At 41.6% G+C, this 19,455-nt stretch overlaps 1 protein-coding gene across 7 annotated transcripts in view; it reads left to right on the top strand.

The window, feature by feature from the left end:
* The window catches only part of AKAP6 (A-kinase anchoring protein 6), a 247,747-nt gene that overhangs the window by 165,818 nt on the left and 62,474 nt on the right, over positions 1-19,455 (top strand). For all 7 annotated transcript variants that reach the window (XM_083452109.1, XM_083452110.1, XM_083452107.1 and 4 more), the window contains one exon: positions 3,881-4,001. In XM_083452109.1, the coding sequence (XP_083308235.1) occupies positions 3,881-4,001 (121 nt within the window). The remainder of the gene's footprint in view (positions 1-3,880; positions 4,002-19,455) is intronic.

Consider the following 19,455-nt stretch of genomic DNA (forward strand, 5'->3'; position numbering starts at 1 on the left):
TGCACCAGTGTGAAGGTCGGGTTTCTCCTGAGATACGAATATTGTGAACTCTTTCTCCATTGAAAGCTTCCAATGTAAATATGTTTAAATAAATCATATTTCAAAGACGCTGCGGACAGACTCCACCACACCTCATTTACCCCAAAGGAACACAGACCCTAGTTGAGTGTCAAGACCCCTTGAAACCTCATGCACCACTTGTTGGCATGCAACCAAGGAAATGGGGGCAATTGACAGGCCCCCAGTTGGCTCCAGCCCACCGGCCGGTGTGCCGGGCAATCTTGGTGCATGAATCTGCGACACGAGCTTCAGAAGCTAGGGCACGCTACTCAGCAGAGAAACGCTGCGCAACAGAATTAGCAGGAGAGGCTGTGTGAGCATATTTACAAGCAGTTTTTCCAGCATACATCAGGACAAAAGGAAACATGTCTGATCTCCTTCGTATCCAAAGCAAGCAGCATAAGCAAAAGCTATACACAAACAGAAGTTCCCAGCAAGCTGTGCTGGAGTGTAAACAGACATGTGACATACAACAATTCCACACGTCTGTTCTTAAGGTGGAACAGAATATTCCAACACCACTCGGCAGAGATTGGGGTGGCCAGTAACAGCAGGTCATGCTAAACCAAACCATGGCTTAGTGCAAGCAAGCAAGTTTGCTGTTTCCCAGAGTGAAGATTGTGCTATGCTCCTCCCTGGTCTTGCTGCTGCTGCTGTACACAGGGCTTAGCATTGCATCTGAACTAGAGTTCATGGTTTGTCTCACCAGACAAACCATGAGCCTTAAGTCACAAACAAAACATGGTTACAGCTTGCAGTTTGTCTAGAGTGAGTCAAACTGCAAGCCCAGGTTCAGACATAAATCTAGGTGCCATCCTGGGTAGGATGGCAGCAGGAGGATCATGAGAAGAGCACAGTAACTACTACCTTTGCTCTGTTCGTTCATGCTAAGCTATGCTTAGCATGCATGCAAATTGAATCAAAGCCTCTAGTGGTCATGAATGGGCATACATCCTTAAGACCAACAGCCATTTCCCCCAAATTCTTAATTTTTGTCCAAAGTCCTCTGCTTATTCATATGACCATGCGCTTTTGCCTTCATTTATCGCTAGAAGTTTAGACCATACGTGGCTAATAGTCAACTAATTTCTTGCAACTCTCTTTCATAACAATTTTTTGAAGAACAGCTGATTGCAGGAATGTTTAGGTAATAAGCATAGCTTATATCTAGTTTTTGCACGGGGCAACTTGCCAAAGTGAAGAAAGATCAAAATTTGTGGGATTGAAAGACCTTTGATCATTTTATGAAATCATTCTGGTTAGTTATATGATGCTGTATGAAGGTTTCAAAAAGGATGATATAAAAAAAAAGATATAGCAGATGAATACTAGAAAAGGATGTGTTTTTTTCTGTCCATGAATGGATTATTTTTGATGGAATGCAGCCTTTCCTTAGTACTTCTAAATGGGATATGCACTTTAACAAAGAAATTATGCAAGCTGAATAACAATACTAGAAATTATACAGAATGTTAAACTTGAACAATTGGCTGGTGAAAATAATTCCACATTAATTTTTTGTTTGTTAATGGTACTCACAAGATGATTTTCTCATGAGAAAGACTCTCATGAATTTTCATTTTATACAGTGAATTAATGTCCACACCTTAAGAAATATGTTTGCATTCAGAGGATTAGGTGTGCAACTCTGCATTTATGATTACCTGTCCACCAAATTAAAATACATTCCTTACAACTCAATCCTGCAATCCGGCTGGTGGAACTAAATAAACTTAAACCACATTCATTGGCTTCACAGTTTGTATGGTTGCAGTTATTGTTTTCGGAACACAGGAAGTTTTCGGAACACAGGAATTTATACCATGTCTGAATATTGGCACATCTAGTTCAGCAATGCCTACACTGATTGGCAGTGGATCACCCAGGTTTGAGATGGGGTCTTTCCCAGTCCTACCTGGAGGTGCCAACACATCTGCTCTTTCACTGAGTTGCACCCCTAACATCAATCATTTTAAGTCTGCATTTCAATTTGCTTTGAACCATGATCTCATCATGGTTAAACTGCTTGTAAGGAGTGGCGGAGTTTCACAACGGTGGGTCTGCTATTGAGAATGCTACTCAAAATGCTATGACTTCATTAGCTTGGCCAATAGGGCTCTTTTGCTGCCATCTTCTTGATTGGTCTTAGATGCTGCTGTGTTCTATAGGAGAATAGTCCTGTGGACAATTTTCGGGGTGTGTGTGTGCTATTGGTGAATGGCAAAAGTGGGTGGGGCAGCAGGTGTGATTCTTACCTTTGTACGTAAGAGGATACTCCAACTAAACATCAGGAAGAGCTTTCTGAAAGTAACAGCTGTTTGACAGTGCAATAGACTCCCTTGGAAGGTGGTGGACTCTCCTTCCTTGGAGGTTTTTAAGCAGAGGTTGGATGGCCATCAGTTGGCCATGGATGCTCTAGTTGAGATTTTGGCAATGCAGGGGACTAGATGATTATCAGAGTCCCTTCCAATTCTACAATTCTGTGATTTGCTATTTTGCAATGTCTCTCCCATCTAGCTTGTTCAAGGGCAATCCTGTGACCTGGATGGACCAGGAATCCAGTATCTGGGTTCAACCTTAAACTAGTTGTTTGGATTACTGTGATGCATTCCAAAATAGATTTTACTGTATATGCACGGGAGTTGATTCACAAATGATCCCATAGCTTCAATCATTATTGCAGAACTAACCCTAAGTGTGATCGTAATAGAAGCGTTACATGAGTGCTGACTTTGTTTTAATCTGGTTTAGCATCAATTGATGGCACCAAATACTTATATCCCAAGTATTAATATTGCTTTGCTTGCAGGATACACTGATTCCCTTGTGGGCTGCAAATAACATAATTTAAATCTAAATATACTAAGTTAATTAGTTTTGGTAAGCAATAATGCTACACAATATCATATGGTCCTTAGATTCATAATTATACTTCAAAGCCAAAGGTAAGGGTTTGGAGAGTGACAGCAGTTTAGCAAGTCTAAGTGATTTCTTTCTTTCTTTTAAGAGTCACTCTTCAGACATTTCTGCAGTTTTTTCGTGTGCACCTTCTGTTACTTTTTTATTTTCTTTTTTTTTGTATCACAGTGTTTTACTTATTCACTAGGCTTTCAATAGAGAATAACATTAATCCTTTTAAGCTCCTTATTCTAATGATTTATTTTCTTGGAAACCGTTGTGATCCTCCTTTGAATTTTAATGATTGCTGGCTATTCAAGGATTCATTGTTTTGACTTCCTGTCCTTACCTTTGTTTCTAACATGTCTGTAGGGAACACCTGTCTAATACTGTATCTGGCCTTGGTTCTCACTGGCTTACCATATTCACTCAAGCCTATCTTAAAGTGTTATGTTGAAATGCTAGCTACTCATGCATGAAAATAAACGTAGGATATATATTTGCAGAGATAGGCAGATAGACAGCAGAGGAATGGCTAAATGGATTGAGTCATTTTTTTCCTGTGAAAGTAGTGTTTTTGGTGCAAATAATAGCACATAATGCTCGTCACAGAGAAGTTTGCTAAATATGTTAGCACTTTAAAAACCATTAAGCAGCCCTGTATGTAATTCCCATTTCTTTTAAAGTTTTTGAAGGAAAGAGAAATATGTCTGCTGTTGTTGACAGAATCTAGTATCGTTTGCTGAGATTTAGGTCACGGCTTATACTGAAGTTGAATTCTCATTTATCCTGTTGAAATAAAGAATCTCTTCCGCAACAGAGCTAGGGATATCATGCGTTTTTGAGAATATCTTATATTCTAATACAAGGTCTTAACAGCTATACCCTAGTATGCATAATACATTTTATTCCTTATCTGCAGCCTTTTGGACTTTGATTCAGAATACCAGGAGCTCTGGGATTGGCTGATTGACATGGAATCCATAGTGATAGACAGCCATGACCTGATGATGTCAGAGGAGCAGCAGCTGCATCTTTACAAGGTTAGCGCTTCCGTTACTGCCTTTACCTAGCTATAGAAGATCTGATTAGTTTGACAAGTCTTTCTCTCACAGGATAGCCCTGCGTTCATTGTATATATCATGGTGTCTATTAGAATTCCCTTCCCTGTCCCCAACCTCATTTCCATCCCCTCTGTGCTGACAGCCTGCACCAACATCATAATTGTGAGAAAGTTCCCTTTATCACATTCCATTTGGTGCAATTCTATGGGAGGACAAAGATTTGTCTTTGGTGTGAATAGAAATAGATGAAACTGCATTCATAAGTAGACTGAAACAAAATGAAGAGGGGGGATGATAGTAGCATTTAGAAAATGTGTTTTGATTGGAGCTTTCGTTTGGTTTTAGCTACCTTTCATGCCATGTTAGTAAAGGCGAGGGTGGGGGGGTGTGCCTTGATTTAGCTTATTGTTTCAGGATATAAGATTTTCCCCATTTACTTTGCATAACACAAATATTATTTTATTAATACAATGTGCCTTTAATGAATTAAGTACAGTAATGGTAAACTTGTGCATTGGTTGCAAATCTTGGGTTGCAGCCAATGTTAGCCATACCTCAGAGTAGCCCCACTGAAGTGAATGGACATAGTTAACTTGTGCCATTAATTTCAATGGGTCTACTCTGAGTAGGATACAACCCCTTGTGCCTTACAAAGAAAGAGAAAGGGGGGAAAGAGCTGTTTTCTCTTTCTGATAACTTTTGCTTAACAAAAAAAAAATAAGATAACTTCTTCAAAAGCAATAATTTCACTTTTAACTCTAATTCTGGACTTTTGTATGTGATGTGGAGATTGGGGGGGGGGAAAGCATTTTGAGAGTGGAGGAGGGGCTTTCTACAGACATATCAGGATGTAGTAAATCTTCCTCATTTAGGCAATTTTTATTGGACTAATTTTGACAGTTGTCATCCTTGAATTGCTTTGAGCATATGGCATATCTCAAAGAGCAGATTGTGAATCATAAAAAATAAAATTAATAACTAACAACAGAATCAGCAACAGTATAACGACAAGGAACAACTACCCTCTAGCCTTTTTTTTATTTCTTATGCAAGAAATGGCACACTCAAGGTCAAATAGAAGTTGTTTTCTTTCTTCTCTGTTTATTTTTTTATATATAATTTAATAAAACGTGAGTGTTTTTTAAAATAAAAAAAACACAAGCCACACAACAGTGTGATGTACCAGCAAAAAAAGGTAATGCTATTCTAGGCTGTGATCACAGAAGTATAGTGTCCAGATCAAGGGAAGTTATAGTATCACTCTATTCCGCCTTAGTCAGACCACACTTGGAATACTGTGTCCAGTTCTGGGCACCACAACTTAAGAAGGATGTTGACAAGCTGGAACGTGTGCAGAGGAGGGCAACCAAGATGATCAAGGGTCTGGAAACTAAGCCTTATGAGGAGCTGGATATGTCTAGCCTGGAAAAGAGGAGGCTGAGAGGAAATATGATAGCCATCTTCAAATATGATCGCCATCTTCAAATATCTTAAGGGCTGTCACAGGAGAACAGGAGAACACTTGTTTTCTCCTGCTGTGGAAGGTAGGCTTTCAAAACTGTGAAATGGCTTCAAGCTGCAAGAAAGGAGATTCCGATTCTCCTTCCTTGGAGGTTTTTAAACAGAGGTTGGATGGCCTTCTGTCATGGATGCTTTAAGCTGAGATTCCTGCATTGCAGGGGGTTGGACTAGATGACCCCTGGGACCCCATCCATCTCTAAGATTCCATGATTTAATCCTTTGTAGTTTCCGTAAGAACTTCCTATACAGAATACTTAAATACTTGTACATTCGGGTAATTTGGAAAGCCAGTTTAGATGTGCCAGTTCCTCTGTGGACTTTTTATACAGCGGAGAAAAATTAAAAATCCATGCACAAGCATTTCACTCTCTACATTAGTAAATTCCAAGGAAAGCTTATTCACTTAGTCTGATTTGAAGAACCATTGACTGAGCAAATGAGTACATTTGATCGCCCATAAAGAGTATTGCTTTACTGACACAGGACATCATAGCAGGATTCATCATACTGGTATTCCTTTTGACACCTGCTGAAGACTTTCTTATTCAGGCGAGCCTGCCCAAATGTTTCTAAAATTTGTAGGTGTTTAATTTGTTTTAGTCTATTTTATGGCAGTTTTAACCTTCTGTATGTTTTACATTACAGTTGTAAAATCTTAACCTGAGGTACCACTGTATATAGTGTTGAGCACTATATATTACACCATTGCTTTTTGTAGAATACAGATTGTTTCCAAACCCTCTACAAAAGGAGGCAATTGAGAAAAAAGAAAGCATGATAAGATAGACATAGAGTGGTACCTCGGGTTCAGAACTTAATTCATTCTGGAGGTCTGTTCTTAACCTGAAACTGTTCTTAACCTGAGGTACCATTTTAGCTAATGGGGCCTCCCGCTGCCGCCGCACCGCCACAGCACAATTTCTGTTCTTATCCCGAAGCAAAGTTCTTAACCCGAGGTACTATTTCTTGGTTAGCAGAGTCTGTAACCTGAAGCGTCTGTAACCTGCAGCATCTGTAACCCGAGGTACGACTGTATGCATTCTTCAAGTGCCACACCAACAAGCTTCAACCATCCACAGCAGCTATATCTAAGATAAGGCTGTAAGTGGTTACACTTACTGTATAATAGGATTCCCATGTTTGCATTGTTCTGACCCGTGTGTATATTTTGTAACCTTTAATAGCTGCTCTTCTTGTTCCATTATACAAATGGGGAAGCTGACATGGAGCTTAACGTGAAACATGAGAAAGAAACAAAGCTGGGGCCATTACATTTCATAGGCAACTTCGTTATGCGGTTTCCCACAAATTCTGAACGCAGACCAGTTTACCTGACATACCAGTTAGCCCAATAAACTCCCCACCCCAGAATGAAAATAATGTCTGCAAGGGCCCTGAGATATGTAAGCTTTGGGCCCACTGTTCATTTAAGAAGAAGAGTTTGGATTTGATATCCTGCTTTATCACTACCCGAAGGAGTCTCAAAGCGGCTAACAATCTCCTTTCCCTTCCTCCCCCACAACAAACACTCTGTGAGGTGAGTGAGGCTGAGAGACTTCAGAGAAGTGTGACTAGCCCAAGGTCACCCAGCAGCTGCATGTGGAGGAGCGGAGACGCGAACCCGGTTCCCCAGATTATTAGACTACCGCTCTTAACCACTACACCATGCTGTAGTTATCTCCTGTGAGTAAACGAAGTGGTGGAAATTAAAATGTGTGAGCCAGGCGAAGCAGTTCTTCACCCAGGTTTCATTTGGCCCTAGAAACATTTCCCCCCTGAAAGAAACAATAGACTTCCAACTAGCATTTGAAGAAGCAATGGTGCAAAAAACAATAACAACCTGTTTTTTAAAAAGTTTTCTAATATTAGCAGTTTCCCTCAGGAATGACCGTAACTCAGTGATAAAGCATCTGCTTTGCATGCCTGTCTCAGATCTAACCTGAGGCCTCTCAAGCTTCAGTTGGGAGACACTTCTGTCTGAAACTGGCTGCTGTCAGTCAGTGCAGACAATACTGAGGTCAATGGACCACTGGTCTGACTCAGTATAAGGCAGCTTCCTATGTTCCTAAGGTTTTTAAACGGTTTCAACAAGTTCCCAGGAACATGTGGTGATACCTGAATAAATTTCTTAGGGTCATTTCACACATTCTTTGGTAAAGTAGTGATAAAGACACCACAGTATGATGTTATTGTGTCTGTGTCTCATGGTGAATGCTTCTGGTACAGGCATCCCTATGTAGTGATGGCCGGTATATATCACAGTGGAAAGACTCTTCCTTCAGAAGCCTTTCTAGTGAGGTGGTATATGCTAGCTGCCACCACATGAGGGCTCATTTGAGTAGGCAGAATTTGAGTTTCCATTTACAGATTGTGTGTAGAATGCATATATTATTGACAGTATAGTGCCATAGTGTTGAACCATATCGACTGAATGTTGAGCTGTTGAATTTGGTCGTTTCCTCGTGCAGAAACTACAGGAAATAAATCATGAGAAGATGGAATCCCGTTTCTCTCTTGCTTTAATTCATGTTGCTCCACTAACACCTATACTGTACAGACGCCAGTTCATTGCGCTTTCTCTTTTCTAGGGGTAGATTTCTTAAATCTACGGAATCTTCCTCCTAGTTATTGAATTGATAAGTAATTGCACCGCTGAGCTAGCTCAGCAAACCTCCTCTGCCAGGTTACCTGCTGTGTTTTCACTATTGGCAGCAGTAATCTTTGCCTCTAAGGAGTCTATAAGTGGGAAAGATCTATAATAAAACAAGTACATTGCAAGGCAAGAGCATACATTAAATGCATAATAACAATATAGCGATGCCAGAACTAGGTATGAGAAAATTATCTGTATATTCACAGTTCAGCATGTATCCCCAGTGATGTTTTTCTCTAATTCCATACCGATTCAAGCCAAGCCTTTCTTCCCCTGATTTGATCCTGATAGATGACGATAGGAGGCCTTGGTAAAATTGACATAGAGCAGAGCTGTAGTTTTTTGTTCTCAGTTGGTTCAAGCCTTTAATGTAATCTTATATCAAAGAAGAATTCTCCTCCTTCTGCCTCCAAACAAACCAGCAATCATTTTGAAATCTCAGTTTATACGATATTAGGCTAAAGGCTGACGTAGTATGGAAAGTGAGCCACAGGGCTGTCAATACTCCGTCAACCTTTTTATATTGATGTCTTTCTCTTGCGTGCCGGTGAATTGAATGCTGATATGTAATTCTTGACCCTCCCTACTTGCTCAGCTGCCTGATCAATACTGCTACCACCATCTCCTCCTCAGCCTAGGAAACAAAAGCTCCCTGCAGCCGGCGGCGGAGGCAGAGGGAGGTCATTCAGCTTCCCTCCCAGGCACCTGGATTCTGGACACTTTGCTTGCTGGCAGAGGAGGAGGAGCTTGCATTAATAGCAATTGGGTGGGTGGGCAAGGTAGGAGAGGCAAGAATAACATTTCATCATTCAATATTATGGCCTGATGCTACTAATACAAGGGAGCTGTCAGCACATATACCATGCTGTGAGCATACTCTTTTTCTGAAGGCACAAGAGACCACTATCTTGCTGAAGCTAGTAGGTCTGGTCAGTGCCTGGATGGGGGACCACTTAGGAACTATAAGTAGGTCTGCTCAGGTTCCATGATGGAGAGAAGCGTGAAATATTAATGTAAGAAACATGCCTGTCTTCAGTCTTAAACTCTACCCCCTGTTGCATAGTTATCCTCACTCTAGCTATCCTACTTTTAAGTTACTTTAGGAATAGAGTATCTCTTGAGTATGCTTGGTCAGGCTTGGCACCAGGTCAACCAGGTCAAGCATTGGCCAAGGGGCTCAGGAGACTCAGAAAGACCCTTCCCAGCCAGACTTACCTGGGCTGCCACTCACTGCCCTTTCTGCCAGGTGCTCACATAGTGGTGTGTGGTGTTGCTGCCACTGCCATGACACTGGTGGCAGCAGAAAAACAAAATACTGCATGGGATATTGGGGTATGTGAGTTTGAAGGGACATCAGTGGTACCATGCCAAGGACCCCCTTAAGTTTCTGCCTGGTTCATTGTGGCTTCATCCCCCTTTTGTCATTATAATACCTGGACCTGATCTCTCAAGCATTCTTTAAAGATCCACAGATAATTATCCTACATAGGATTTATAGGATCTGGCCCAAGCGTCTAAACTCCTCTCATTAATCCTTTAATAGAAACCTCTGTATTGATGCAAGATTTCTTCCTGGAGTGTTCAAAAATTAAGCAAATCAGGGTTTATTGGAGCTGTGGAGATTAGAAATGAATGTACTAGACAGAGAAAGTTAATGATAATTCCTTACATTTCCCCCAGAAGATTAATTGTGCGTTAGATTAAAACCCCATTAAATTGAGTAAGATATGATTGTTAAAATTGTTAGCATGTAGGGAGTAAAATTAACCAAACATTTCTTTACAAATATAAAAATGTTGGCATCTCCTTTGACATTTGGAGGGTTGATTATAAAAGCATTTAAGGTGCTTGAAATACATACTGCATAAAATGTGCCCTGATTAAATCTTCAACAAGGATGTGTGTGCCATGGCGGGTACAAGAAATACTGATCCTGGCGTAATGATTTGTGAGTAAATGTGTTGATTTAGCAACAGGAAAGCTTAAATACGAGGCTGTCCAATCAAAGAGGGGGTAGTACACTTGACTAAATGGCATTCAAATGTTCATCAGAAGTGAATGCTTCCTAAGGAAAGTTGGAGGTGGGTGGGGGGGACAGGAACCTCCATTTATCCTAGGTGGGACTAATAGCAGCTTGGGGAGACAGTCGGGAAGAGAGATTTAGATCAGGGAAAATATTGTTGAAGACTTTAAAGCACTATATAGTTTGAGACCCACATATCCCAAGGACTGCCTGCTCCCACATAAACCTGCCCACCAGCCTTCTTCACAAACCATGTGTACACTACATCTTTAAAGCATATTCAGAGCACATTTTCCCTGCTCAAAGAATTCTGGGCACTGTAGTTTATCCGCCGCAGAGTTACAATTCCCAGCAAGCATTAACAACCTACAGTGCCCAGAATTCTTTAAGGGTGGGGAGGGGGATTGTGGTTTGAAGGCTCTATATAGGTGCCTGAGTGGTTTATGTTGTAAAAGCTAAGAGTTGCAGCTGGTGTTGGTGAGTAAGGGGGAAAGCGGTTTCTTCTCTCCATCCCTGCCTCTAATGATAGTGATTTTCAAAGAGGGAACATGTTTTTTAAAAAACAAAAACCCAAAAATACATCTGTTGCTTTTTGAAAAATTGAGCTCTGTGTAACGAAATGCTCTTAATTCCTGCAATTCTGCTTTCCCTAAGAACCAGTTCCCTTGAGGAATCTCATAGGTAAACAGAGTAAACATGCATCAGATTATGTGTGTTTCTTGCATTTCTTTTGGAAACTGTCAGAAGCACACAACAATATGCAGTGTATTAGCTTATAACTTTATTATTTCCCCATTAAAAAAATAATAATGTAAAAACAAATGAGCCTGGAGTTAGGCAACATTAATTGCAGTCGTACCGTCTTAAACTGCCACCACCATCCTTAAAATCATTTCTAAGGTGTCTATTTATTGTATATCTTTAACCAAACACAAACTTTACTAATCAGTACAGCATAGACCATTGCAGAGTTAAATGATTCATTCAAAGCAGAGCTTTCAGTATCAGGATAGTAAGTTGGTGGGTAGGGCTTAACAGTGGTGATCATTTGTGAGGAAATAAGAGTGGCTATATTAAATTGTTGACGGAAATGGCACTGCTTTACTTCTGAAGATGCCGTTCCTTTCCTCCTCTGGGTGTGCTGGTGCTCCATGAGCTTTTCGCTCTGGCTCTGTGCAGAGCTGCGGCCTCCTGGATCAAACAAACCATGGTGAAAGTTTCCCTCATTTGCATCACTTCTAGACAGCCCTGTCTTACTCTTTGCTGTCAGGAAATCACTGTCTTTGTCACCTTTCTTCAGTGATCTCCTTTTGGCAGAGATAGTCCATGTGACCAGGATTAATCACAACAACAACAAGAAGAATCCTGGCTCAGGATTCAGTGACATGTTTTGCTCCGAACTCCAATAACAACAGTGTAGGCTGGAGTCAGGAGGAAATGACTACATTAATTTCTGAGTGAAAAGATAATTAACACTTAAAAGACTAATGTTGTAAGCTATGAAGCTATAATTCATATTAATGAAAACGCGCTTAGGGGAGGGAGTAGTACCGGGCTCTTTGCTGTTAAAATAATTTAGGGAAAGTAAAAGGAGTGTGGTGGGGGACGCAAAGTCTGTGCAAAGGGGAGAGGGAAAACGTCAGCTATAATATACTTAAAGGTTTGAAACTGCGGGCTGAAGTGTGTGTAAAGTGCTTACTTAGATGATATGAATAGGATCCTGCCAAACAAAAGCAGTAGTGTGCTCCTAGAATGCTGTGCTTAGAGGAGTTTCCTTGGCAACAGAAATGCAGTTCCAAAAGTAGACAGAACTTTCCTCAGAAAACATGCTATTAATAACAACCTTCCGGAACAACCTGGAACAATTTGACTACTTGGCAGTGATAATGCCAAGTGTTCTGCAAATTAATGTAACACAACAGTTATATGTTTCTCTTGCCCATAATTCTTCTGAAGTTGAAGTGTGAGCTCTGTTCGGTTTGTGGATCTGAGGGCAAGAAGCCATCCCAAATGTTAGTGAAGCGAACGAAAGCGGAAATACCAGTAGCTCAACTAGCATCGGGCACATTATTTTATCTTGTACATACGACAGATTTGTTTGACTAGATTATTTATTCTAATTGTAGGGATGGAGGGCAAAGTGTAAGTACAGGGTTAGTCGCCATCCCAGATTACAAAGTGTGTAGCAAACGCTGCATGAAATGGTTAAAATTGTTGAAGGTTTGTGCCTTCGGTGTACATCCAAAATATTTGGTTCTTAGGCTTGATTCATCTCCTGTGCAATCCTATGCAGCCTCCTGAGAAGTAAGCCCCACTGAGTTCAATGGGGCTAACTTCCAGGTAAGTGGGTAAAGATTGCAACATAAATTGTGCATGCTTTTGTGCATTTGAGAGCCCACTATAGTCGTCTCTGTGTTTTCTTATGCTTCTGTGTGCTGTAATTTCCTGGGTCGGAGGCTTCAGAAATGAGAGCACTAACTCACCCTTCATAAATACCAGCTGAGTGACTGGGTGAGCTGGGGAGCCTCCTGTGCTGGTGGAATCTCTCTGCATTTTAGAACAACCATGTGGGGAGCCAGTGGCATAGCGTTGATTACTGGCACCCGGGGAAGGCATGGTTCAACACTGTGGTGCTATACTCCCCACCAGAGCAAAGTGGGGCCACACTGAGCTGCCTGCCCACCCACACAGTGGGGAGCCCAACCAGCCAGTGTGGTTCTTGGTGAGCAGAGAACAGCAATGGGCTGGGGGCACCTGTGGGGGGCACCTGGTTTGTGCCCCCTCAAAAATTGCATGCACAGGGCCAGAGCCCCCTGGCACCCCCATGCTACACCCCTGTGGGGAGCACTCACAAGTACAGGAGGCTTCCTGCTCTCCACAATTACCCATCAGCTGATGGAGGACAATTTCAAAGGGGACAGACTTAGCAGGTTCATCCCAGCAGTCACTCCCTTCACATGAATGCAGTACATAGAATTTGGGTGCCTGAACAGGGCTAATATTTGTGTATGAAGCAGAACTGGGAACCTGTGGCACTCCGGATGTTGCTGGGTTCCAACTCCCATCAGCCCCAACCAGCATGGCCAATGATCTGGGATGGTGGCAGTTATATGTAGCAGCATTTGGAGAACCATAGGTTCTCCATCTCTGGTGTAAATTATATAGCTGCAAAAAAAAAAAAAAAAATGTTACAAATAAGTGTTCCCCACACTCTATTCTGTTGACTAAGCATGGGTTTAAAACAGTTAACACTAACAGAAGGTAAAATTAATGACATAGCCTCTATATGCTCTCAGCAGCTCTGAGGACAGCTCCCACGAGAGGTGGTGGACTCTCCTTCCTTGGAGGTTTTTAAACAGAGGTTGGATGGCCATCTGTCATGGATGCTTTAGCTGAGATTCCTGCATTGCAGGGGGTTGGACTAGATGACCCTAGGGTCCCCTTCCAACTTCAATATTCTATGATTCTATAACTTGGCTTGTAACAGAAAGTACAAAATATGCTCTCCGCGCAGACTTTTTAAAAATATGTCATAATTTCTGTCTGCCAAGAGAATAAACTAATTTCAGATCTGCCTTGCCAACTAGAATCATTAGAATTCTGTTAAAGGCCATAAGTTTACTAGACAGGAAAGGTAGACTACTCTACTGCCTTGACCTTTCTTGAATCCTTAGATCTAAAGGTTAAAAGTAATCAATATCTCATTGTGCATCCTGGTAATAAGTAATAACCATCATGTTAAAATCTAAATGATTGCATATCGCACTTAAGCATGTTGACCCATTTGGGAGCCTTTTTAATTGCAATCAGGATAGTGATTATGGTTTGCTAATAAACTTTTAGCCTAAATGGCAAAAATTGCAGCCTTCAGCTTTTTGTAAAATATGACTTCAGCTTCTAATGCTGATTGAAAAGGGTGTGCTGCAAGTTAAAAGCACATTTCTCTAGGACAGATTTGAATATCTCTTTTTGCAAAAAAATAAAATAAATTATTTTTTTAAATTCAGAAATGCTAACAAAGACACTGTTAAATGGTGTTAGCTTTTCTAACATAAACACAGTACATACTTGCATCAAATAGTATTCCATACCAGGCGAACGCTGGCCTTGATTTGTCATAAAAATTAATTATCTAAGACCTTTGGCCACTCCTCACATCCTCCCTCAGCCATAATGACTGGTGCCGTGCTGAATCCAGAAATCTAAGCCTAAGTGTGGCCATCTGTGAGTGATGAACAAAAGTAAGAATGGATGAGTGAGTTGGAAAGACAGGAAATACGCTGGATCAGCCTGTTTTGGCCTAGTGCCTTAAGATATGTAATAAAGGCACCAAGTGAGTGTCCCTGAGGAGAGCATGCCACAAGCAGGGACCCACTGCAAAAAAGGCCCATTCGTACGTTGCCACCCTCTGGACCTTTTGCAGAGGAGACACAAAGAAAGTCACAGGGGATGTGATCACAAAATCTGGGTCAGTTCAAAGAAGGAAAGGCGGTCCTTGAGGCATTGCAATCCTGAGCCATTTAAAGCTTTATAGGTAAAAACCAGCATTTTTAATTGGGTCCAGAAAATAATCGGCAGCCAGTACAGTTGGGCCAGGATTGATGTTCAAGCTGCCTTGTCCCAGTGAGCAACCTGACCACTACACAGGGCTGAAGAACGCTCCCCAAGCAACTACCCAAGTGGGACTGAAAGCACTGCAAAGTGGGGCCACCCACCCCTAACTTGGACAGCCGCTCCAGTAGCATATCATGGTCAATGGAAATCAAAAGCCACAGAGAGGTCGAGGAGAAGTAACAGGGAAACATATCCCCTGTCTCTCTCCTGACAGAAGTAATCATGTAGGGCAACCAAAGCAGTTTCTGTGCCTTAACCCTGATTGAAATGGATCTAGAAATTCGGTTTTCTCCATGAACACCTGGATCTGGTTCATGACTAGCCACTCAAGTGCTTTGCCCAAGAAGGGACACTGGAAACTCACCATATTTTATTGGTCTAATTCCCTCAAACAAACAAGAAGATGCTCTAATGGATGGCTATTCCAGCAGGGCTTCTTGTGTGGTTTTAAAGTGTATTCTTATTTCAGTAGCAGAAAAACATGTCCCATGTTCCCAACCCCCATCTCTGGGCTGTTGAAGGTAAACTATATTAACCAGGAAAAAAGAAAGTGGGTTAACTGCTATCAGTGCTTCTTGCTAAAAAAACAAACACACACACACACCAAAAACCTCCAAAATCCTTTTTTGAGTAATAGGATGAATTTGTCTGACCCTCTCCACAACATGTCATTTTCAGCAATGAAGAAGAAAAACCACACATCAGATGTAATTTATCACATCGGTTTTCAAAGATATTCCATTTTCTCAGAAAAACAAAGTAGGAAAAGTGATACCTTCTTATTGAACTAATATTTCTGGTGGCCGATATGCTTTCTGACACTTGGTTCAAGAAACTGAGTCATCTACAGCCCTATTCATGTATTCCAGGGGTGAGGATCCTTGAGCCCATGGGCCAACCTTCACCCAACAGCGGGTCAAATCAGGACTGTAAGGCTATTTTAAAAACAACACCTACCTGCCAATCAACTGACATCATTCTGATGAGAGGTGACATCAGCTGGTGGGCAGTGGGGAGCAGGGTTTGATTCTGTTTTGGCTGTGTACACCAGTTCTCCTGCTGGGGCCAATGCAGCCAAACTGAGCACGATGCAGAGGGAGGTTCAGTCCTGTTCAGTATGGCTACACACACCTGTTCCTTTCTGGGAACAGACACACATAGCCAAAGCAATAGGATGCAGCCTTTGGTGCACTTGGTGAATGGAGACTAAATCCTGGTCACTTTGGTTGCATGTACCAGTTCCCAGCCCCTTTTCAAACAGCCCTGTGTTGCTCTTTAGACTTCCAGGCTGCTTGCAAAAGGACTTTCAAACTACCCAACACTGTGCTTTGAAGTCCCGACAGCTGGGACTTCAAAGTGTAGCATCACCACACATCAGGTGATTGACAGCTGGGTAGCCCTGACCAGATGTCAGATTTGGCCCTCTAGAGGTCAGAAGGTAAGGGTCTGGCCTGTCAAGCAGAACGTGTTCCCCACCACTAATGTATTACATGCCTGTGGGTTCCACAACACTTGAAAGGGTTCTCTGTAATGCCTAGGCTAGCCCTACCTCTAGTTACAACCATGACCTCCTCCCTAGCTGACAGGTGTTTGTGACTTTCGGACATTAAAAAGCACATAGACCCCTTTCAGACTGATGTTGTGTCAACTGGAAGAGGCCAGTGTGCATATTGATTTCCAGGTACAAGTCTAGGCCACACATTCTACAGCACCAAATCATTTGTTTGAAACCTACAGATACCAAAGAAACAAATAGGGCTGAGGTCCTTTGCACATATTTGTAATGCTCCTGCCTTGGCGCTTGCTTTTAGCATTGTGCCAAGAAAGCAAGAAAATGGTCTCTACACCTGCGCAGAATTCATGGTTCATGATCGGCTATCAGCTGAATAATGTTAGCTGAGCATGGACTCTGTGTGGCTTGCAGTGGCGTAAAAAGCTGATGTGCTTTATTTATTTGGATTTACATTCTGCCTTTCTATGATACAATCAAACTCTAGGTGGCTTAGACATAAAAAATATAAATCACAATAAAAACTAAAAACAAATATAACCGTAAAACAAACAGCAGTATCATAAAATATTACCATAAAGTGTCCTCAGTTTCCCCCATTACCTGCGACTAGCATAGCAATAACACTCTAAGCCATTTTATCTGTTGCTTTCCTCCCTAAATAGAAGTGTATGTTACAGGCAGGAAAAGCTGTACAAAATATGTTATCGTATTTCTCCCTTCCCTGCTTATACTCTGTGTGTATGACCACTGGAATTCTCACAAGGTACTTTTATGTGTGTATCAATGTTGAGAGAACTGAGACGTCTGAAATGTCACTTTGCTTTCCCCCCCAACTTGCAAGACTACATATCCTTGCGGAGGAAGGCAACATAAGCTGTGGGCTTCATTCTCATCACTTAACAGATTAGATAAGCTGCTTTGACCTGACGGTGTTTTGATCTTGGAAAATATTGCCTTTCTTGAGGTTGTGGCTGTGGTTATTGTTATAATAACTATTGAAGCCGCTGTTTCACTGATTAGAACTTTAACTGGTAATGTCAATACCACAAGAGATGATTTTACCCAAAGCTCCTCTAGATCAGGGGTGGTGAAACGGTGGCCCTGTGGGCCAGATCTGGCCTGGCAAACCACGGTAGGTGGCCAGCAGCCCTTCCCAAGAGGTCCTCTTCTCCCTCTGTGAAGCACCGCTGCTTCCTCTTACTTGGTGCCATTGTTAGGCAGTCTTACTGGTTAGGGAACAGAAAACAACAGGAAGAAGAATGGCGTTGCAGAAGAGAGAAGGGTGCATTTGCAATGTAAGCAGATGGGACTTTTTTTTTACCATTGCAGGGCTGAACTGGATGGAGAGATTTAAATTAATAAGAGATTAGAATTGCTCTTCTGTTTAAACCTCTCCTCTCTTTACAGAGCTCCTGTGGACTTAGTTTCTCCATTGCACCACCAACAACTAAGAGGAGAGGTTTAGTCTTCTGAACTCAGCTGCGATGGGGATGTGTGCGCTGGGTCACTGTGTGACTGAGTATGGCATGTGCCCACATGTGTGTATGTGAGAATTTCAGGGCCGGCCCAAGGCATTCTGACATCTGAGGTGAACCACAAAATAGTGTCACCCTCACTACAAGGGAAGAAAGGGTGAATGAATAGCTACATCAGGAATAGGGGGGGAGTGGGGGGGGGAATAAATATTTACATCAGGATATGCTGCCCCTGTGGATCCTGCCACCTGAGCCAGTAACCTCACCTTGCCGCATGGGTACCATGGCCCTGGAGAGTGTGTTGTTTGTCTCCAAGTGTGCTTTATGTATCATGAATGGGTAGGTGTGGCAGATGAATGTGATGTGTTCAAAAGGTGGCGTGCATTAGTCATTCCCGCTGCTAGCAAGCAACCCTCAGAGGGGTGGCTGATTCTTAGTGCTGCCTTTGGGCCAAAAAGGGGAAGTTACCCCTGCTCTAGACCTCTAGGGGGACTTTGGGTGAGCAATTTCTTTCAGAAAATGATCCCCACCGCTGAACTTTCCGAGGAGCTGATAAGATTTCAGCTTTTAAAAAGAGCAATACATGGGAGTCTTAGCAGCTGGATTGGGAGCATGCATTGATTTCCCATTCAGCCAGGGATAAGTATGCGAAAGTTGGAACAGTGTATGTGTGTGTGTGTTTGTTTAGATAGACACACACTCATACTGTTCAAATCAATTCCCCTTCTACAATAGTCTCTAGCAGAAGAAAACTGAAAATTTAAGTAGGGTTAGTGTAAATCTCATGAGGATTTATGGTCTATATAATTTATGTATATCTAGAACTCCCAACATACATTTCCCCCCATAACTAAAAATGTTCAGGTTTTTTGTTTTGTTTTGTTTTAAATCCTTTCGGAAACTAAGAAATACCACACAACAAATTTGAGAAGGTGCACAAAGATGTCTTGTGAATGACAGTAAATAGGTCAGGCTGTAGCCTGTAAATGGATACAAATGTAACAAAACTGATGCAAATGACAAAATACTTAATAACTAGCCAACATTAGAAAACTTTAATCAAGCTGTGCTTTTTAAAAGCCCAACCGAAAAATCTGTTCTGTTGCACTTCATTTGTCTTCTTCCATGTTAACATGAGAATTCACAGTATATGAAGTAAAGAAATAAGTAATAGAAAATGGCCCAACCTCTATAGACAGGCTTCAGTTACTCCACACTGATTTAAATATCCTTCCTGAATTCTGTTGACTGTATATAGGAGGATGCAACAGCCAGCTTCCACGTTTAATATAACACAAACCTTAAGAAAAACGCTGCATACATTATAGCAGGGACATTAAATATATCTCATCCAGAAACTCTGAAACTCTGAAAACTAATTTTGTTTTTAATTAAATTTGCATCTGTTACGGTAAATGATATAATGGACACATACTAACAATCATATTACTATAGCAAGTTTTGTTATCTTTTCCACAACATATATAATCACCCAGCTGGCATCCAAAAGGATTGGCCTTCAAAGCATTGGGACATCTGAAAGAAATATTTTTGAGATGATGCCTGGGAGTGACCCAGCTGGAAAATGAGTGGCCCTGATTCAGTAGGGCATAATTAATCAAGGGTAAGTCCTA

This window comes from Podarcis tiliguerta (genome assembly GCF_965153285.1).
Source record: "Podarcis tiliguerta genome assembly, chromosome: 1".
In the NCBI taxonomy this organism is placed as follows: Eukaryota; Metazoa; Chordata; class Lepidosauria; order Squamata; family Lacertidae; genus Podarcis; species Podarcis tiliguerta.